This window comes from Microtus oregoni, unplaced genomic scaffold (assembly GCF_018167655.1).
Source record: "Microtus oregoni isolate MIOR12 unplaced genomic scaffold, Mior012 000072F_ref0000427, whole genome shotgun sequence".
NCBI classification, from domain to species: Eukaryota; Metazoa; Chordata; class Mammalia; order Rodentia; family Cricetidae; genus Microtus; species Microtus oregoni.
The window spans coordinates 2,471,784-2,494,660 of record NW_024543979.1 but is presented as its reverse complement, the minus strand read 5'-3'; the positions used below and the strand labels follow the sequence as shown (position 1 = coordinate 2,494,660).

The 22,877-nt window shown below is 42.4% G+C and overlaps 1 protein-coding gene across 1 annotated transcript in view; it reads right to left on the bottom strand.

Moving 5' to 3' along the window:
- The window catches only part of Cds1 (CDP-diacylglycerol synthase 1), a 74,524-nt gene that overhangs the window by 38,449 nt on the left and 13,198 nt on the right, over window positions 1-22,877 (bottom strand). The window contains exon 2 of the mRNA XM_041642094.1: window positions 19,300-19,427. Within this exon, the coding sequence (XP_041498028.1) occupies window positions 19,300-19,427 (128 nt within the window). The remainder of the gene's footprint in view (window positions 1-19,299; window positions 19,428-22,877) is intronic.

Genomic DNA, 22,877 nt, shown 5'->3' with positions numbered 1-22,877 from the left:
GGAAAGGAGACGCTTGGGTTCCTAGAGTCGTCGTCATATGTCTCCTTAAGAATGTGGCGCTCCCAGCAGAATTTGTTTCTCAGCGTGAAGCACCCCAGCAACAGGAAGGGCTGGCTCCTGGTATGCCGAGGACTGGCCCCCCTCAAACCTCTGCTTTAAGGCCAAGGCATCCAGCAACCCCTCTTCTCATGCTGTTCCCTACGAGAATATCCCTTGGGAGTCCTTGTGTTACTTGATCATGCCATGAGGTAGACCGATAGACACTATACACAAAACTAAGACAATCCTACACATGACTGTCACTGTAAGCCATATTAGAAACCCTAAGGTGTCACACCCCTGTAGTCCAGCTACCTGGTGCAGTGATGGAAGGCCACTTACACCAGGAGTATGAGGCCAGCCCACACTGCCCACGGCGCTGTCTCCTGAACAGACTCTGAAAGCACTGGTATGTGCAGTATGTGGATCACCGTGGATCCAAACTCTCCGCTGTTTTTAAGATGGTGATTTCTGCCACACATGCTTTAGGCCCCACACAGTTGGAGGCTCCCATGGATTCCAACCTCTTCTCCTACGTGAGTCAATACATCCTCCGTGAGTTTCACTAGCAACATTCATGAAGATCCAAGGGCCTCAGCTGCATGTGTTGGACCATTTGAATACTGAAGGACGGACTGATCTGTGTAAGCAGTACATTCATCTCTACACACCGACTCCTCCTTTAGTACACTGTCTGCTGAGGGACGTGGCCGCAAAATATAAATGCACATGTACAGAGTATTTGCTCAGCAAATATTTGAGGAGCTAGTGAGCCAATCAACAGGTTAACAAAAATATAAGGCATAAAGTTTAAAGCAGGGTTTTCAGGGCCAACAACATGGTTCAGCAGGCAAAGGGGCTTGCTCTGAAGGCCTGGTGAAGGCATAAGGTGGGAACAGGTCTAGAGAGTTCTCCTCTGACCTTTGACCTCCACACACCAGTGCTCTGGCTTGTGTGTATATGAGCACATACATAATAAATTTTGAAATAACTTTGAAACGATTTTCGTCAGTTGGCACTGCAAACTGGCAGGGAAAGCATGGTGACCTGAACGAGCATGACAGGGAAGGCATGACGGGTGACCTGAACAGCTAGGTCACAGGCAATCATCAGAGAGCAGAAAGCGGAAGGAATACCAGTGCCCTGCAAGTGTCCTTTTCCTGGTTCATGCAGTCCAGAGCTCCAGTCAAAGGGACCCTACTGCCATGTGCAGGGTGTGTCTCCCTGCTCCACTAAGCCTCTCTGTGACCACTGCTACAGACATACCACAGTGTGTCTAATTTATGCTCTGGGTGTTTGGAAATCAAACCAAACAGACAAAGTTAGCTATCATATACGAGTTTTATTAGTTTCAGTAATAACATTTAATTTATATTACAAAAGATTTTGATTCAATCTAGTCTAGTTAATGCATTTTAATCTAGGCACAGGCTCCCTCCCTTTTTACAACATACCTATTGGCTGATTTCATCTACTTATAAAATACTGACAATATCTCTTCTTTCAACCACTCTCCTACATCATGTGACTGATTTTATCTTTTTAAACACATAAAGAAAGCATGAATCCTAAGTGTGTGTGTGTGTGTGTGTGTGTGTGTGTGTGTGTGTGGTGCTGGGGCTCTCATGCAGAAGAACCACGCATACAAGACAAACACACTCATTCCACCCCTGAGTCACACCCTCATTCCCTATCCTGAATAGTTTAGACATTTCTTTAAATAATCCTTTAACGCCGTCTCTGTACTCAAGGATTCAAAATGTCAACAACACGAAAACAAGAGTTTTTTTTTTTTTTTTTTTTTTTTTTTTTTTTTTTTTTTTTTGCTAGCTGCCCAGGCTCCCGGAGGTCTTGGACCGAGTTTACCCTTCCACATTTCCCTCTACTGGTCAGAAAACATGCAAGAAAACATGCACAACCATAACGCATTTCACTGGGCATCAGGCCTGAACTAAACAGCAGTGTGCAGTCAAAAGACAACTGAAAGGTTCTGCTTAGTTGTACAGATGTAACTCTTGCAGATTAATAAATGGATTAGGGAACTGGGCTAAGTCATGAAGCCAGGCAGAAGTAAATAAAGTACCTTAAACCAGCCAGTGACGATAATCCTGTCCTGTCCGCATGAAACCCCGAATATTTAGCCTTCCCCAGAGAAGTATCATAAGCCAGGCCCTGGATAAGAGCTGACACCATTCAGATGTCTGTGTCTGGTCTGAGCTTTAACAGCAGCAGCTGCTGAACCGGAAATGTGAAGAAGACACCCACTCTCTTCCCATCGTCTCACCAACACAGTCAACACACCCTGGCCCTCAAGGAACACATAAAGTGTTCCTACTCACTTTTCAAAAAGAGAAAACTTTTTCTGGCATCGAAATTAAAGGGGTATCACTGTGACATATTACTGTTTATACATATATATTAAACTTAATTTTTATCTGTTTCCCCCCACTTTGCCATACCCCAGCCTGTAGTGATAAGGCAAGCAGGCCTGCTTTTCGTCCTGTTCGGCTCCCGCACGGTTAGCTTTACACCCGAAATAACAACACACAAATTGTATTTCATTTAAACACTGCCTGGCCCGTTAGTTCTAGCCTCTTATTGGCTAACTCTCACATCTTGATTAAACTATTTCTAATAATCTGTGTAGCACCACAAAGTGGTAGCTTACCGGGAAAGATTCAGCATGTCTGACCTGGCGGCTGGCTCCATGGCATCTGCCTGACTCTGCTTTCTTCCTCCCAGCATTCTGTTCTGTCTTCTCCGCCTACCTATGTTCTGACCTATCAGGCCAAGAAGTTTTCTTTATTAATTAACCAATGAAAGCAACAAATAGATAGAAGACCCTCCTATATCATTTCCCCTTTTTCTGTTTAAACAAAAAGGAAGGCCTTAACTTTAACATAGCAAAATTACATATAACAAAAAACAGTTATCAAGCAAGAATTAGTTATAATATTTATATCTATTTTATCTTTTATCATAACTAAGGAAAACTATAACTAGCTATCCATTCTTCAACTCCATCAAAGACTCCAGAAGAATATAATATTTCCTAAGTAAACAAGAAGTAAGCAACTTCCAAACTCTAGAAATGACAGAGACATCTCGCTGCCTGGACAGTCACCCAAAGTTCTTTTGTACCGTTGGGGCATCCATCTTCAGCCTGCAAGCCCATATCCAGCAGACATTTCCATGAAACAGGAAATTTCAAAGACAGTTCAGTTACTTTTTTCTGTGTCCTGAAGAATGTCTCACAGACTCTTTCATGAGTCATCATGAAAGACCATCTCACCTTTAGGCAAGTTCAGCAGTCATTTTTCTGCGAGTTGTGTCCAGTTTATGCAATAGTCTAGGCAAGAGCAGTTTCTTGCCCAAATAGCTATCAAACTCCATAAGGAGCCTCTTCAATTCCCATCTTCCTCTTGAAGTAGATTGGTGCTGCCAGGAGCAGATGTGTCTTATTGTCATGAAAAGCCCTAAGTTATTAAAACATTAAATGCCATATTCTGTAGTCTTTGAAAGATATGAAGAATACCTATTTAACTGAAATATATCTCTACGTGTCTAGAAAATCTAACATGACTACAAGCTTGACTATTATTGATGATTATTAATTAACAACCTATATTTCTTAATTAAACATTACATTTTTAAATGAACTACACAATCACAATACCTTAATCAATATCCGAAATAAATATATATAACAAAATTTATACTAGTGTAAATTATTCATATCAATATCATATCCACCTTTAAATGTAAAAGAACATTTATAAACAATATTTGGGAACATGAGCACAGTTTTTTCTCTCCAAACTGCTTCGTGCTGAATGGGGGCGCTGTTATTCAGGTCTTTCATGGTATAACCTGTGTGCTAGATTCATCTCAGTCAGCAGTTGAATGAAGTAACTTTTTTAAGGTGTTCACAGCAACCTTTAAGGAGGGCATGGTCCATCATACCATATTGGGATAGAAGGAATCCACAGGGTCTCATCCTCTGTGAAAACAAAAGAAGGACTTTTCCAAAGCATCATATCCTTAGATCCAAATTTTGAAGTCAAGGTAATTTCAAAATATCTATCTTGGATTAGTTCAGCAGCATTTATAAACAAATATCTTTTAGCAGCTCTTGCTTCTTCCTCAGCATTCACACAATTCAAAGAGAGCATAATAACATAGAGTATCAAGATTCTCTGTGGATTTTTCATCTTTACATGGCTTTATTTTAATCTCTATTTCTTTTATTTTTACTTTTTTTTTTTTGGTTTCTCAAGACAGGGTTTCTCTGCAGCTTTGGAGCCTGTCCTGGAACTAGCTCTTGTAGACCAGGCTGGTCTTGAACTCACAGAAATCCGCCTGCCTCTGCCTCCCGAGTGCTGGGATTAAAGGCGTGCGCCACCACCGCCTGGCTTACTTTTACTTTTTGAGACAGGTTCTCTGTATATCTTTGTCCTGAAATAACTCTGTAGACCAGACTGTCCTTGAACTCACAGAGGTCTGTCTGCCTCTGCCTCCCAGGCATTAGAATTAAAGGTGTATACTACCACACCTTGAAGTCACAGAGATCAATCTACCTCTGCCCCTTGAAGTCATGGAGGTCAATCTACCTCTGTCTCCCAGGTATTAGCATTAAAGGTGTGTACCACCACACCCAACTACTCTTTTTTTCTTTTTTAAGAACTTTAACCTTTTTCTCTTTTCTCCCAAGCCAGCATATATTTTTTTAACAGCATATATTTTTTAACAAACAGTAAAACATTTAAAGGTTTTTTTTTTTTTAATCTCTCTTTACTATGTATGTCTCTTTTTCTGACTACATGAGTCTTTAAGGAGAGGATAAAAGCCATAGCATTGACGACTGGATCCAGTCCATTCCTTAGCTTTCTAGCCTCGTGGCAAAGGTACTGGCTGTAGCCATTTTCATTGCCACAACTCTATGGCGTTTCAAGGTCCTTGCCAGCAAGCAAGCTGCAGCATTCTGCTCACAGACCACACTCAGTTAGTTGGACTGCCTGCCTGAAAGAGTCAGAGTTTGCCCGGGCAGGACAGCCCAGAAAGCTGGCATTTTAAAATGGCACAGCTTTTTTCCTGCTACGGCTGAAAACAGAAAAGCATGCATTCAGCTTTTTATCAATACCATTTAAGTGTTTCATGGCAGGACCTCTTAAAAGAGCTGCAGGGTTTTGCAGCTAAAGCTGAGAGTCAGGAAGCCTCTCTTACATGAGAGTGCTTGCTTGCCTCTAGCAAGCAGAGCAAACCCAAGAAATTGCTGCCACCAAGAAAACATGCTTTACTCTATTCTTTCCCAAGCTTTCTCAGGCTATCTGTGGATTCAGTTATCCATGTGGGCACCACTCTGTTGCAAATAGCTCTCCTCTACGAGATGGACGCAGGTTAGAATCTTCCCGGTAAGCCATCACCTCATGGTGCTACACACATTAATAGAAATGGGTTAATCAAAATGTGAGAGTTAGCCAGTAAGAGGCTAGAGCTAATGGGGCAGGCAGTGTTTAAATGAATACAATTTCCGTGTAATTATTTCGGGTAAAGCTACCTGGGTGGCTGGAACGCAGCCCACCGCTCCTTTTGCAACACCACCCCCCTCCAAAGGCTGGTCCCCTTCCTCCTCACCAAAACATGCACCACCCTTTCACAGCACATGTACCCTATGACTCCTCTTGTCCCACTACCCTGCTCCCTTTACACCTCCTCCTCTTTCATGGTCTGTGAGTACACACACATACACACACACACACACACACGCCCACTATTGTACACACAAATTTAAAGCTAAATTCCACATTATTCTGAGCCTGACCAATTTTGCATAATGCAATGATCTCTGGCTTCATCCATTTTCCTGTATTCTTTGAAGCTAAACAAAATTCTCAGTGTATGTGGACTACATCTTCCTGATCAATTTATCTGTTGGTGGCATCCAGGGCGTGGCTCTTGTGGACAGCAGTGCTAGCGCATTCACGTGGCTGCATCTCCTAAGAGTCCTGCAGGCACACACCCAGAAGGAGTGTGGCTGGGTCACATGGTGCTTTTTAAAAGGATTTTTGCTATATTTTAATTATGTGTGTCTGTGTGTGGGTATGTGCATGTGTGATTGGGTGTCCATGGAGTACAGGAGAGGGAACTGGCACCCCTAGAACTGGAGTTACAGGTGGTGGTGAGCTGTCTGACATGGATGCTGAGAAACAAACTCAAGACCTCTGTAAGAGCAGTATGTGCTCTCAACCACCAACCCATCACTCTAGCCCTCTTTTTAAAAAATGGTTACATTGTATTTTGTGAATTTAATTTTGTACATGGTGAGAGATAATAGGTCTTAAGAGAGAGCCAAACTTAGCATCTTAGTCTCATGTCTCTCATGTTGGCTACAGTATAGAGACACATCTTCTGGCAGTTGCCAGTACACCATGAGCTAAGCCGTATGGTGGGTTACTCAGTCTCTCACAAGCGCTACAGTACAGTCACCCAGTCACAGCCCGTGGACTTAAGCTGCCAACACAAGCTCCACCAATGTGCTGCATGATGGGCTTGGTGTTTTTGCTCATGTAGACAGAAAAGGTTCCAGATATGGGTTAAAGAAAATCAGGTTTGATCAAGGAAGACTCCTGAGATCCTGACTACAGACATAAAGAAATAAACCTAAAAGAACTATGAATACATATCCGTGATATGTATTCAAACACATGAAAAAACTATCTGTGGCTGACTTATGTACAATGCACAATCTATGCTTGTATTAATGCAGATATACTTTAAAAGTTTATGTATTTCCATAGCAGGGGAACCAAACACCAATGAAAATGGATCCATCATTTCAAAATGCCTGTAACAGCCTCCTCAAAATTCTGCATCCAGAACACCTTCAAGGCTGCTGACTGAGATGAGATAGCCTCACAAAATACTCCAGTCAAGACTTGACCATAATCTTAAATTTTCTCAGGGTCGCCAAAGGTAAAAGCAGTCTAGAAAATTATGCCCACGTTCCCAAAAGATATATATCATATCTTTATATTTATCATCATGTAAGGGTGTTGGTTACAAGTTGTTATAATAGTCAGGAAAAAAAGCTGAACAAAGAAGATTAGATCCAGGGGGTCTCATTCCAAAAAGAAAAGGGGGATATAGAAATGATAAAAGGGTAGATTATTAAATCCACTTAATCTAAAAACAACTATTAACCTTAAACATTTCCCATTGGTGTAGATTTTGGTTTATTGATACAAATTTAAAGGTAATTCTGTTTTACCACATATATATTTCTCCTATTATTTAAGAGTAGACTTATTTAAGACTGTGTTTATGCAGGTCATTTAAAAATAAACATACAATTAAAAATAGATTAATAGTCATCTATAACAGTCAAACTTATAGTCATGTTAGCTATGCTTTCAAGGTCATATACAGATATATTTAGATAGATAGATGGTCTTCAAACACTTCAAAGACCTAGAGAATATGGCATTTAATAGGTTTAATAACCTAAAGCTTTTCATGGCAGTGAGACACGTCTGCTCCTCATAGCACCAATCTACCTCAGAGAAGAAGATGGGCACTGGATATGGCAAACACTAGAAATGTGGGCAAATAAATTGCACTTGCCTCAATTGCTGACAAGATACTGTCCAATCTGGACCAAAGATGCAAGAAAGATAAATGCCAAACTTTGCTAAGACAAGGTAGGACAATTCTTCAAAATTCCCTGCTTCCTAAAAATGTCAGCCATATATACCAGGACTGTAGGCTATAGATCCCCAAAGTCACAGAAGACTCTAGGGTGCCTGTCCAGGCAGCCTGATGTCCCTGTCATTAGGTAACATTTCATCCTGGAGTCATTAAAAAAGTCAAAATTACATAGTTAACATTTTCCTTAGTTATGATAAAAGATAAATTAGATATAAAACTTTAGACTCACAAAGATAGGATAGACAATATAACATTTTCTCTAATTTTGTCAAATACAAATGGCATGGATATTATAACTGCAATTATTTAATAACTTTTCTGTTGTATATAATCTTGTTATGTTAAGGTTAAAGCCTTCCTTTTAATTAGACAAAAGAGGGAAATGCTATGGAATAATCCTTATGCACACTGTGAAGATTTGTTACTCAGATTGGTTTAATGAAAAGCTGACTGGCCAGTAGCCAGAGAAAAATTATAGGCAGAACAACCAAACTAGGAGAATGATGAATAGAAGGTGGAGTCAGAGAGATACAAGCAAGCCACTGAGAAAGCAAAATGTATACAAAATGAGCCACATGGCAAAGTATAGATAAGAAATATGGGTTAATTTAAATGTAAAAGTTAGTAACAAACCTGAGCTATCAGCCAAGCATTTATAATTTATATTAAGCTCTGAGTCATTATTGGGAAACAGTTACCAGTTAGTTGGAAGCACGTAATCGGGACAGGAAAACTCTACCTACACTATTTAGTTACTAAGTCTTACAATTTTGCTGCCTATTTTCCTAGCTAGCTGGGTTGTTTGTTCTTTTCTTTCCCCACTATGAACACAAAGGGTCTTCCAGTATAGTGTGTTGGACAAAGTGGATTTCTTTGCTCATTTCTTCATTTCAAACAGTATATTCCTTCCTGTGCCCTTGAGGTTGGGGCTTTCTTCTACTTCTCTACACAGTGTTTTATCAAGTCTCTCCACTGACTGTGCTGGCTCAGGCATCATGAACTGCCTTAGACGTGAACCGTTCTTTCTCCATTGGTTAAAAGATGCCTTTTCAGGATACAGCCATCAAGGTTAAAGTTATTTACTTTTGGGTTTTGAAATACATGCTCTCATGTTCTTCTGGCTTTTAGGTGACTGGTGAGAACTAATCTTTTTTATATGTTTAACTTTTGTGAGTTGCTGTTTTTCCTTTACAATTTTTAATATGTAAAAATAATTGATATTTAGACTATAATAAGTCAGGAAACGGTTATTATCTTCATTTCCATTTAGGAATGTTCTTTCCTCCAGATTTGGGGTTTTCTGTCAAAATTTTATTGAATATTTTTTCTCTCCTGTGGTTATCTAGGTTCCTTCTTCCATCACATGTATTCTTAGGTCTGATCTCCGTGTATAACCCAGAGGTCTTGGACACTGTAATTGTGGTTTTTATTTTCTTTTCCTTACTGGTGTTTGAGTGTGGAATTTTCTTAACCTTGCCTGCTCTCCCTGACATCCTTTCTTCTGTTTGGCTGAGTCTATTGGTGATGCTTTCCACTCTGTTTTTACTGGCTTCACTGAGTTTTTCATTGCTGAAATTTCTTTTTTTCCTACCGTAAAGACCTCATTTTCATTTTCCCTGTTGAATCTTCCCTCTGCTGCTTTCTTTTCCATGTCCTAGGCAGACTTGCCTGTATCTTCTGAGGTCACCGATCACTTTTACAAGTCAGCTTAGGGAACCTCCATCTGGCACTTTAACTCCTTCAGAATCTTTGGGTTCAGTAGCCGAGTTAGAATCTTTTGGAGCAGCCACGGTGCCATTTCTTTTATTCACATATCACAACACACACATCTGCTGGTTTGGACAAACTCTTATTTCACAGCCTGTTCATACATACTCAGTCACCAGCATCACACAATAGTGACTCTCCTGCTTTCCCTCCCAACAGCTGCATGCACAGTTGTGCACAGCCTGTCCTCCTCCATCTTTATACACGCTGGGTATTCTACCTACCACTGTCCATCACAGCCTGTCCTCCTCCATCTTTATATATGCTGGGTACCCTACCTACCACTGTCCATCACAGCCTGTCCTCCTCTGTCTTTATACATGCTGGGTACCCTACCTACCACTGTCCATGAACTTCCAATGCTCTTCCTCTATAAAACAGAATGTTTTTCTTCTCTTCCTCTCTCCTTCCCTGGAGACAGTAAGACTGGCCAGTCTCACCCAGAAGTCTCTACTCAGCAATATTTCATTGCATAGCCAATTCTCCCAGTAAGATAAAAAAAGATTAATCTGCACATTTTCCAGAAATACAAAGTTAGAAGATAAACCCCTATGCATCCATGCTGTATATATCGAGTGCAACTGTCTTTAGCCCTCTTCTCTGCTGCTGTGACAGAACGCCTGAAACTGGGTAATTTATGAGGAATAGAGACAGACTTCTTACAGTCCTGGAGTCCAGCAGTCCAAGGTCAAGTGTGGCATATGGGAATGCTGCCACTTCATCCTACAGTAGAGGCCACAGGCAAGCCACCAAGAAAAGTCACTTCTATATCAAGACTGCTTTGTGATGAGTACCCCCACTCCCATGACAATGGCACTCACCTACCCACAGGGGCTCTTGTTATGCCATACCTTCAGCCCTGCTGCACATAAGGTTCTACATGTGAGCTTTGGAAAGCACTTGAAAACACATCCTCCTATACACAAAAACTGCCTCGTAGAGTCAAAGGACTCAGTCAAAGAACATAACACAATATGGAGAGCAGGAAATCACTGTTGCTAACATGGAGTGTGCTTGGCACACATGAGGTGCTTCATTCCCTTGTAGAGACAGGGGGAAAAAAGCAATCATTTTAAGTGGTTACATGCTGATCGAATCACAGCCAGGCTGTTTAATATAAGCAGTATGTCAGTTCTATTTCAAAAGTTAATGACATGTCTTAATTATTTTCCTAGAGGCACAAGCATCATGAGTCATCAAGAACTTGCGTGGTCACGCAGCTTACTTAAGCCAAAGATAAGGACCCTAAAGAGGCGGGTCTAAAGAGCAGGCAGGCTCTGTCATATGATGGAGAGCAGGAGTTGGAGAAAGGCCATCAAGCATCCTGAAGCAGAGGTAGACAGGAAGTGTGTGGGTTCTCAGAGAAAGGAGATCCAATGCAAAGCTCAGGAGCACGAGTAGGCTTCCGTGGATCTTCCAGGGTTTCTGTGGCATTAACATCACCTTGGAGCAGAACCCTGCTATGAGCCTCCCTAGGATACTTAGCTGTCCAGGTCTGGTCTCTACCTACCAGCTGTCGGTAGCAGGTACTGGCCTGACACGATACACTGCCACATGTCCCCAAAAGAGACTGAGAGATGAACACACACCAGATCACAGTCACCTGCCTGCTGATGCACACACCCCAGAGCACACTCACCTGCCTGCTGATGCACACACCCCAGAGCACACTCACCTGCTGATGCACACACCCCAGAGCACACTCACCTGCTGATGCACACACCCCAGAGCACACTCACCTGCCTGCTGATGCACACACCCCAGAGCACACTCACCTGCTGATGCACACACCCCAGAGCACACCTGAATGGTGAAATGGCTGGGGCAACAGCAGAGACTGAAACTCTTCAGGCCTCTCTCACTTTCAAAAGCACGTTTCTTCTGAGGCATCACACAGGAAGGGCTTGGCCAAGCAGTTCCACTCTAAGAACATTGTGGATTCACTTTAACAAAATTGTGTTTCTCTAGGAGAAAGTAGCTACAAAAGCATATGTTTACTATACATATGCTTTCCATTGTGAAAATTCAGAAACTAAATGACCCCAATGGGTAGAAAATACTTAAGGATAGGAGAAATTGCTTCTAACTACACAGAATGCAATGAAAACAGCTCGGTAAGAAGACTCTGATCCCATTCTGTACCGCACAGAGGCACGCACAATTCACAGAGCAGAGGATCTAAGAATATACATCACTACTGCAAATATGTATGCTGGGAAGGTCACGAGTTCCGCCTATGACTCAGAAACTTCTCACACAGTGAGGATTTTTAACCCTATATATCTACAAACTCAAATCTCTGCAACATGGTCTCATTTTGGTTTACTGCACTAACTGAAGGCCTCAGAGAAACATGCAAGTACATGTTTGTACAGAAACATCCATGAACTCTGTACAGAGAATTGCCTGAGACTAAACTGTTAGGAGCAGCTACTGTTCTGGTTGTTAGAATGAAGTCTCTCATGAACGGTGTTATACAGTATCTTTTTGATTTTGAGAAGTATTCCCTCCCTATTCAGTGCAGATGAGAACCAGGCCTGGGTGATGTGGGAGTCCCTTCTGTGTGCTGTGATTACCATCAATAAATAAAGAAACTGCTTTGGACCTATAGCAGGGGAGAACTTAGGTAGGCAGGGAAGATGGAACTGAATGCTCCATCTTCAAGAATTACCACCTGCCCTGGGAGTCACTTGACTCAGACATCATGTAGCTTTTATGGCACCCTCAGTGCCTGGCTCTTCATTATCTGCATGTAAAGCAATGCTAATGTTGCCCCAGGGAAAAAAGAATGTCGGAGTCAGAGAGAAGTCATGGAGCTGCCAGAGATAGATGCTGGGAACTTTACCAAGTAAGCCACAGCCACATGGAGATACACAGATTAATAGAAATGGGTTAAATTAATATGTAAAAGTTAGCCAATAAGAAGCTAGAGTTAATGGGCCAAGCAGTGGCTGAATTAATAGTTTCTGGGTGATTATTTCATGGCTGGGCAGCCAGGACCAATGAGCAGCCCCTTCCCCCAACAGACTGGCATGCCAATGTGGGGCTGACCAAATCCACTTACAAGCCTGAGAGAACTTGGAAAATAATTCTAGACAAAGAAAAAACAAAGTTGCTCAGCTTCTTCATACGATTTTCTTGGATGGATTCTGTTTGCTAGAAGCAAGCAGAGGCATGGCTCTTTTAAGAGAGGTTTTCCTGATTCAGTAATAGCAGGAAAAAAGCTGTACCATTTTGAAATGCCAGCTTTCTGGGTCATGTTGCCAGCAACAACTCTGACTCTTTCAGGCAGGAGGTCTGGCTAAAGAGCATTTGAGTGGGGCTTGTAAGCAGAGTACTGCAGCTTGCTTAATGACATAGACTGGCTTTGTGCCTGAGAATGGGGCTGTGTTCATGGCTCTCAGAGGCGCAAGATGCTCCACCATGCTGGTCTGGGCAGGCAAGCAGAAAGTACCATATATTCTATAGTAATAGCACAGCTTAAGTTTTAGTCTGGGCAGGCAAGCAGAAAGTATTGTATATACCATAGTAATGGTGCTGTTTAAGTTTTAAGAAGCATTTAGCATTTTAAAAAGCACCCCTGGACAGTAAAGAATCACAGATATGCAATAAAGACAAATCCAGATGAGTCATAGTGTTGAATAAATGTATGTAAGCTTGGAAGAGAGAAGAAAAAGAGTATAGAGAGTCATAAAAGGAAGTTAATGGTTTAAAAAAGGGGTAAAGTCTTTAAAGAGACAGAGTGCAGATAGCCATAGATTAAAAGGAGTAAAGAAAATTAAGCCACGTAAAAATGGAAAATTCACAGAGAGTCTGGATTATGTATATTATTGTGTTTTCTTTGAACTTTTTGACTGTGAATGAGCTAAATACAGAGAGAGATTTCATTGTGTGCACTACTAAGCTAAACTAGCATGTATATTATAAAGGTATCATGACCTCTAAATTTGGGTCTAAGGATATGTTGCTTTGGAAAAGGGGTTCTTCTCTTGTTTCCACAGAGGATGAGAACCTGTGGATTGCTTCCAGACTAGTGTGGTTTGGTGGAACAAGACCCCCCAAAGGTCGCCGAGAACATCCCCAAAAATTACTATGCCCAACAATCAGCAGGAAGCAGTATGGATAAAACTACGCCCATATTCTCAAATATTGTCTATAAATATTTGTTTACATTTAAAGGGGGATATGATATAGATGTGAATAATTTGCACTGGTATGGATCTTGGTTTATTGACACAAATTTAAGGTCAATTTTGTTATATGTATATTTCTGTTTTTGATTAAGATAGTGTGCTGGAGAGATGGCTCAGAGGTTAAGAGCACTGATTGTTCTTCCAGAGGTCCTGAGTTCAATTCCCAGCATCCACATGGTGGCTCACAACCATCTGTAATGAAATCTGGTACCCTCTTCTGGCCTGCAGGCATACATGCAGACAGAACACTGTATACAAAATAAATAAATAAATATAAAAAAAGATAGTGTGTTTGTGTAGCTCATTTAAAATGTAATGTATAATTAAAAAACAGATTAATAGATAATCATCTATAATAGTCAAGCTTGTAGTCATGTTAGATTTTCTAGATGTACAGAAATATATTTCAAATTGGATAGGCATTCTTCAAACCTTTCAAAGACTAGAGAATAAGGCATTTAAAATGTTTTAAGAGTTTAAGACTTTTCATGACTGTGAGACACATCTGCTCCTGACAGCACCAGTTACTTCAAGAAGAAGATGGGCATTGAAGAGGCTCCTTATGGAGTTTGCTAGCCATTTGGGCAAGAAGCTGCTCCATCCTGGTCTGCTGAACTGGACATTCAGGACTCACAGAGAAATGACTGCTGAACTTTCCTAAAGGTGATACGATCTTTTTGGGGATCCTGCTTCATGAAAGAGTCTGGTAGACAGGACTGGAGAGACGGCTCAGAGGTTAAGAGCACTGCTTACTCTTCCAAAGGTCCTGAGTTCAATTCCCAGCAACCATATGGTGGCTCACAACCATATGTAATGAGATCTGGTGCACTCTTCTGGCCCACATGCAGACAGGTTACTTAATAAATCTTAAAAAAAAGGGGGGCGGGGTCTGCTAGACATTCAGCAGGACACAAAAGAAAGTGAATGACAAACTGCCAATATAGGTGAAACTGTCTTTGAAATTTCCTGCTGCATGGAAAAGTCTGCTGGATACTATGGGCCTGTAGGCTTAAGATGGATGCCCCAATAGTACAAAAGAACTTTGGGTGACTGTCCATGCAGCAAGATATCTCTGTCAATTCTAGAGTTTTGGAAATTGCTTACAATGTACTTCCTGTTTACTTAGGTAATAATATATCCTTCTGGAGTCTTTGATGGAGTTGAAGAATTGATAGTTACAGTTATAGTTTTCCTTAGTTATGATAAAAGATAAAGTAGATATAAATATTGTAACTGTAATTCTTATTTGATACCTGTTTTGTTATATGTAATTTTACGATGTTGAAGATAAAGTCTTCCTTTTCATTTAAACAGAAAAGGGGAGGTGGTGTGGGATTTCCCTCTGTATGCTGTGATTACCATTAATGAATAAAAGAACTGCTATGGACCTATATAGCAGGGCAGAACTTAGGTAAGATGAAGCTGAATGCTGGGAAAAAGGAAGGCAGAGTCAGAGAGAAGCCATGGAGCTGCCAGAGACAGATGCTGGCAACTTTACCAGGTAAGCCACAGCCATGTGGTGATATACAGATTAATAGAAATAGGTTACATTAGTATGTAATACAGTTTCTGTGTGATTATTTCATGGCTGGGCAGCTGGGGCCAACAAGCAGCCCCCTCCCCCAACACCTGGGTTCGCCATGCCCATTGCCATGCCTGGGTTCAAATCATTTCTCTACCCTCCAGGTTATTCATTTACAAAACAGTTACAAGCATAACCATGAAAGGGCTGCCGTGAGAATGCTAGTATGTGTTAATTGCCTAAAGTAGGGCTTAGCACACAACATGCACTAATAAATAGCTGCTATTATTTGCTGTTGTTTTATATTAAAAGTCATTACTGAGGAAGGTCTGACACACTGGCATTCAGCATAATTACAGAGCACTGAACTAACGCACACATGTGTATGCATTTATAGGACACACATGTATGCACATACACATACAGTATGGAACACCTCTGATGAAATTTTAAAGCAAAGATGTATCTGTGAACTAGGTCACAGAAACAATTGGGAACAGAGACTACTAAAATCAGTCAATAAGGTAGTGTACGTTTGTCCCATCAGCTTAAAAAAAAACAGGGAAACACTGCTTTGAAATAATTTACTCTAATATAGTTATAATACTGTGACAGATTTCTCCACTTTCAAGTATAATTCCAGATTTACTTCCCAAAGTCTTTATTTTCTCAAAGACTAGATTAATGCCAGTCCAGAAGAGGCCTCAGATGCAGACTTCAAAAAGCAAAAGCTTCCTTGGTACCTTCATCTGCCCTCCTTTAAACTGGTTCATTTTTTTCTCTTTAAGACAGGCCATAGAAACTAGACTTTTTCTTCTCTTAGGTAGGTCGCAGAAACTAAAAACATAGCCTAATTTTCCTCCAGCTTCCAGTCTTAGAGCTTAGAGGAAATATTCTTTTTCATCTTGCCTGAAAGAAGACCAGCAGACCCCATTTGAGGAAATCCCTATTTTATCCGAGGAGGAAGAAGCACTGTCTACATCCCAGGAGGAAGAAGCACTGTCTACATCCAGGAGGAAGGAGCACTGTCTACATCCCAGGAGGAAGGAGTGCTATCCACATCCTATGAGGAAGGAGCACTGTTCACATCCCAGGAGGAGGGAGAGCTGTCCACATCCCAGGAGGAAGGAGAACTGTCCACATCCCCGAAGAAAGGAGCACTGTCTACATCCCAGGATGAGGGAGAGCTGTCCACATTCCAGGAAGAAGAAGCACTGTCCACATCCCAGGAAAAAGGAGCACTGTCCACATCCCAGAAGGAACACTGTCCACATCCCAGAAGGAGGGAGAGCTGTCAACATCCCAGGAGGATAAAACGCTGTCCCCATCCAGAAATAAGGAGCACTGTCCACATCCCAGGAGGAAGGAGCACTGTCTACATCTAGGAGGAAGGAGCACTGTCTACATCCCAGGAGGAAGGAGCACTGTTCACATCCCAAGAAGAAGGACTTTACTCTGATCTCAGGATCAAGCTCTTTATGAAGAATACACCTTGTCCCTATGTAGCACAGCAGCTTTAAAGGCTTGGGACAGGATTCAAGAACCAGAAAAAAGAGTTGAATCATATCTTAGGGTTAAACAGGGTCAGAGAGAATCTTTTAGTGACTTTTTACAAAGACTAACCAGGGCAGTACAAATAGGGGTAACTGACCCAGAAGCTAGATGTATAATAATTGAATCTTTGGCTTATGAGAATGCCAATATAGAATGCAAAAGGATCCTTGGGCCTTTAAAGATCAGATCAGCACCTATGGATGAATGGGTCTTGCATACAATGAATGTTGAGAGATTTGATTATGGTACTGAAGCAAGGGCAGGAGAAGCAATTCCAATGGTAACAAATTGCTCCTGAAAAGATTAAAAGAGGAGATTCTGTAGTGAGAGCATTCCTGCTGCCCGGCTCCCAGCTGCTTGGCTAGCTAATGCTCCAAAATAATTACACGGAAACTGTATTCTTTTAAACACTGCCTGGCCTGTTAGTTCTAGCCTCTTATTTGCTAAATCTCACATCTTGATTAACCCATTTCTAATAATCTGTGTAGCACCACAAGATGGTGGCTTACCAGGAAAGATTCAGCATGTCTGACCTGGCGGCTGGCTCCATGGCGTCTGCCTCACTTCCCTTCTTCCCAGCATTCTGTTCTGTTTACTCCACCCACCTAAGGGCTGGCCTTCCAGAATTTCTCCTAAAGAAATTTTAATGCAGAGGGATAATATTATCTTAGAATGGATCTTTCTACCACATAAACCAAGTAAAAAACTAAAAACTTATGTGGAAAAGGTATCTGAATTAATTAAAAGAGGTAAATTGAGACTTCATCAATTAACAGGTATAGACCCAGCAAAGATTTTAGTCTTTTACTGCAGAAGAAATAAAAAAGTTATGGGAAGACAATGAACCCTGGCAAAGGCCCTGTGCTGATTTTTTGAGAGAAATTAATAGCAATTGTCCCAAAAGCGATAGACTTAACTTATAAAGAGAACTTCTTGGATTCTTCCCTGAACTGTACATGATGCACCAATAACTGGAGCCTGTACATTTTATACTGATGCAAATAAATCAGGGAAGGCAGGTTACAAATCAGAAGAATTAAGTAAGGTGGAACAAAGCCCTTATAATTTTGTCCAGAAGGCAGAATTATATGCTGACACCTTTGCTGTCTCCAGGTAGACAGTGTCAAAGCAGACACGCAGTGGGTGACCGCTATAACACACACGCACATGCACACACACACACACACACAGATACGTGCACACATACATGCGCACACAGCTCACACAACCGACCCACGTTGTGAAAGTCAATTAGGAGGGATTGAGTTGAATGTAAGTTTGTCCAGATATCCTCAGAATGGGTATTGCCCAACACAAGGAAACTCCGGTTGCCTTTAATCCATGACTAGAGCAGAGGTGGTGTGATCCATCAGGAGAAATGTCCATTGTTTATTGTTCAGTACCAAAGGACAGCATCAAGCAGAAGGAAATCAGAGGGTATCATAATATAAAACCTTAGTATCATCTTTGTGTCTGTGCCTCTTGGGATGTGATACAAAATACATCTCTTCCTGGTGGGATGGGAAAAGATGCTGGTGAACGCTGTCAGCATGGGGTGTGATACAAAATACATCTCTTCGTGGTGGGATGGGAAAAGATGCTGGTGAACGCTGTCAGCATGTGAGCATTTCTCACAGTAACCTGGATGAACCTGAACGCTTCCTTCAATCTCATACATTTTATAATTCAGATCACCAAAGCATCTGGCACAGGGTAAGAGAGACTTAGCTGAAATCCCATGGTCATAAACACCTTAAAATAACACAAATACAAAAACAGTAAAGCGTTGTTGAGTTTGAGACCATAATTTTAGATTCTGTTAAAGAAAGAAACTCTGGAGGCTGGGAGATGTCTCAGACCACAAAGCCCCTCCTGCACAAGCGCCTGGTTGGGATCCCAGCACCCTTGTTAAAGCCAAGTCCAGTGGCACAGGACAGCTTGGGGGCAGTGGGAGGTGGGGTGGGGAAAGGGTGGGGGGAGGCAGTGGGGGAGGGGAGGCGTGCTGGCCAAATCAATGAGCTCTGTGAGAGAGATCCTATCTCAAACAATAACCAAATCAGACACCTGATGCTGACCTCTGGCCTGTGCACACACATGCACGTGCATGCCTACACACACATGAACACTTCCACAAGAACACATACACCATATGCACACACAAATGTAAACCCCCCCCCCCCCGCAACAACAGCAACCATCAAAGAAAACGATAAAAATTACTTATTTTTCTCTCGCATTTGAAGAACACACAATGTGTGATTTTCATTGTGAGGCATCCTGCGCTGTTTCTGCAGCCTTAACCAGTCAACCTGTCAGACTTTATTCTCTCACACTGCATCCAGTCTAACAGGTAAACACGGGCACCAATGAAGCACTTCAGATCCTCCTTATTTACAGCCTTCTTCTTCCATGGGCCCCAAACTCACAAAGAGCCAAACATGAAGCATGGACGAACCGGGATGACCTTGAAATCCGTGCTTGTGCTAGGCAGCAAGATGGACTTGTCCTCACCCATCATACCTTGAAGACAGTCCAGACAGGGCTTTCTTGAGGATCTCAGGGGTCCTGTCTGAGGATGGTGGGATCTCAGGAACATCAGAATCTCCTCTGGCGTCGAGATCTCCATACCTGTCGTCAATATCTGTTTCCTAAAATTAAAAGGAAGAACTGTCTGCAAAGCATCCATGCGTATGTTTATTCTGAGATGGGGCTAGGAGTGCCTTGGGGCTGGCCCGGAGCTGGCCTGCAGTTCATTGGGTCACCCTGTGGTTCTCAAACTCTGGCACTCCTGCCTTGGCTTACCAGTGCTGGGATCTAGGTGTGTATTATCAGTCCTGGGGCAAAGTGTTCTTTTAAACAGCGCTGCTTGCCAGGGCATCCTCTCATTGCTCAGTGAGCCACACTAAGCTGTCCAATCTAAGACAAAGGCACTATCAGCCTCCACTGAATGCCCAAGCACTGCCATAGTTTCTTGCTAAGTAAGCTTTATTATCTTTGGTAAAATTCCAAAAGAAAGGATTATCTTAAACAAAAGACAGAAGAACAGTTCAGATGACTCCTAAGTCAGGTGTTTGCTGACAGAACCAAGTATTTACTGTTTGCTTCTCAACTGGGAGGACAGGGCCATTTCTGTAGATTCTAACCAGCCATTCAGTCTGGTTTTCTTTGACTAACATCCCAGCATCAACATGAGGAAGGCTACTTGCTTAGGTGTAGCAATATGGATTTTAACACCCATCATTTTTACTGGATCCCAGGAAAGCCAGTAAAATGGACATTATATTTCTCCAGCAGATGGACGTGATCAAAGGTGTTACTTCAGTTGTCAGATTAAACTTATTTGATATCTAAGCTAACTTCTAAGAGGACACGTACGCAAGCACCGTGTGTGCTATAGGCCCTGGGAGCCCTGGGTCTCTAGGACAAAGACCACCCTAGAAGATTCAGGATAGGCTGGCCAAGGCATCCTACCCTTCTCCTAGCCCTCCAAGCCCCTGCAACCAACAGCCTTCAGGAAGGACTGTGATTCACAGATTTGAGGACCAGAGACAGCAAGCTCAGGGGAAGGCACATTCCCAACAGACAAGGGCAGGCACTGGGCAAAGAGAGAGCTGGGAAATAACTCTGAGGAATCTAAGTTCGGCAAGTCGCATCACCATATTACCTGCATATGATGCTGAGGATGGGGTGAATTCAAACAAGCAGTAGGCTCTCAGGATTAAATCAAATCCTCTAACCCCTCAGGTGGCTTTTCAAATGAAACGTTAGCATTTAGGCAGAATTTTCAGACTTTACAAAACAAAAATCAAAGTTCAGCCTACCAAACGTAGCTCTGATATAATGTCGTTTTCCTTCACGTGAAAAACATTTTTGCAATCCATATCCAAGTCCAGTGGACAGTGACAGACCTGGCTCGTGCGTCATCTCCTGTGCTGGCCAGTTTTAACTGTCACTTGAACCAACCTGGACTGTGCATGCAAGGGAGGAATTATCTAGAGCGCATATGTATTTTGCATCACAGCGATGGTACAGTGACTAAGACAGCACTGAAGTGTCTAAAAGTAAAAAAGCTTGTCAGCAAGCACACTGCAGCATGGCGCATTTATCTCTCTCTGCTCTGTCTGTGTGTGGTGTAGCTAGCTGTCCAGGACCCCTGCCTTTGTGACTTCCCTGTCAGTGAGGAGCTTGAGAATTCCAAACTAAAATAAACTCTTTCTCTTAGTAACACTGCCTACTCTCAGGATTTTTTCCTCAAAGCAACAGAAATGCAACTGGAACACTGCCCTCCCCCTACACTGCCATGCTCTAGAACACTGCCCTCCCCCTACACTGCCATGCTCTAGAACACTGCCCTCCCCCCACACTGCCATGCTCTCAACACTGCCCTCCCCCCATGCTGCCGTGCTCTTAGTTATATTCCTCAAGTTCCGAGTTTTTTTTAATATTTATTTATTTATTTATTTATTGTGTATACAATATTCTGTTTGTGTGTATGCCTGCAGGCCAGAAGAGGGCACCAGACCCCTTTACAGATGGTTGTGAGCCACCATGTGGTTGCTGGGAATTGAACTCAGGACCTTTGGAAGAGCAGGCAATGCTCTTAACCTCTGAGCCATCTCTCCAGTCCCAAGTTCCAAGTTTTATCTTTCTTCCTTTAGAGAAACACAAATTAAAATTTAAGATTTAATTTCATTTGTTTAATTTCATCCTAAATAAAGACTAAAGTGTAATTCCCAAACATAGTATATTAGAACAGCATTACTCACACATCAGAACTGAATGGGTCCTCTGCCCCAAAGACAGTGGTTTCTAAAGGATGTCAGGTGAATGGACAAAGGATCACTTCACTGCACTGATGCATGCTGGGTAGATTCAAATAGTTTTGAAAAGCAAAGTCACAGATGCCTTTTGCCAAGCCAATAGTTTATAGGTGGTTGTCAAAGTCTACATGGCTCTCCTTTATCTCTGTTCACCAGGGACCTGTACCTCTAGCTCCCAGTCTGCCATGGCCAGGAGTGTTTCCATGAAAAGCACCAGGGTACACAACAGAAACAACTGACCTGCCTCTTCCATCAAGCCTGCCTTTTGACTTTCCTTCTGTTACCATCAGCCCTCCTGGGCATCACCCTCCTCCCCATGCCTCAGCCTCCTCCTATCCTGCCTACTTGAACCTGCTGTGCACACTGCAGCCAAGGCCATTTTACAAAGCCACAAATCCATCTTACTGCTCCCTTGCCAAAAATCACCAGGATGAAGCCAAATCACTGAGTGCTGTTTTGGCTGTTTCTACGAGGGCACCCATGTCTTCTGGGCATCCTCCTTGTGCCCCACTTTTTAAAAAGCGTCCTCCCTCTTTCCTGCATGTAGACACTTATTCTCTGTAAATACAGGAATTACAGCCCTCTCTTGCCCGCTTTGTTTCTAACCTCCCAGCCCATTCCTCAAGTCCTGCTCCTGCAGGGCCCTGGCCTGACCTCACCAGCAAGGCCACTCACTCCTTTAGATCTCATCTTCTCTGACTCCCAGCTCCAGGTTAGCTACTCTTCAACTATATGTCCCGAATTCACTTTAACGCAGTGACCTGCCTGCTAGTCTGTATGTTACTAGTGCACACCCTTTGTGCAGGGAAAGTGTTGACCACAGGCAGCAATCCCGACTCTAAGGAGCGGCACTGAACAAACACAAGTCTGTTGCTACAACTTTACACTAAAGAAAGTTCTCACCTGCTCTCGCTACAAGCAATCTCAGGTAACTCACCTGGCCTGGGACCTACCTTGTACTTAGGTAGAATGAGGACTTCTGAGTAGGGGGCACTATCATCCAACTACAAAGCCCAAATAAAAATTGTCTGCTCATGGCATCTGAGCTGAGTGAGTCTCCCTGATCACCTGCAAGTCTGGCTTCTACAGCGAAAAAACTGATTTTAGAATGCGGAGCGAGATGCTTCCTAGATACTGATTCACTTATGATGCGTTCACCAAAGGAAATAATCGCTTCCATTGCATAAGTGACAAAGTTTACGCTGAAATGTCAAGCAAACCACCCACTCTGCCCAGCTCTAGATAGACTCCCAAACCACTCTGTGCAGTAACGCTAAG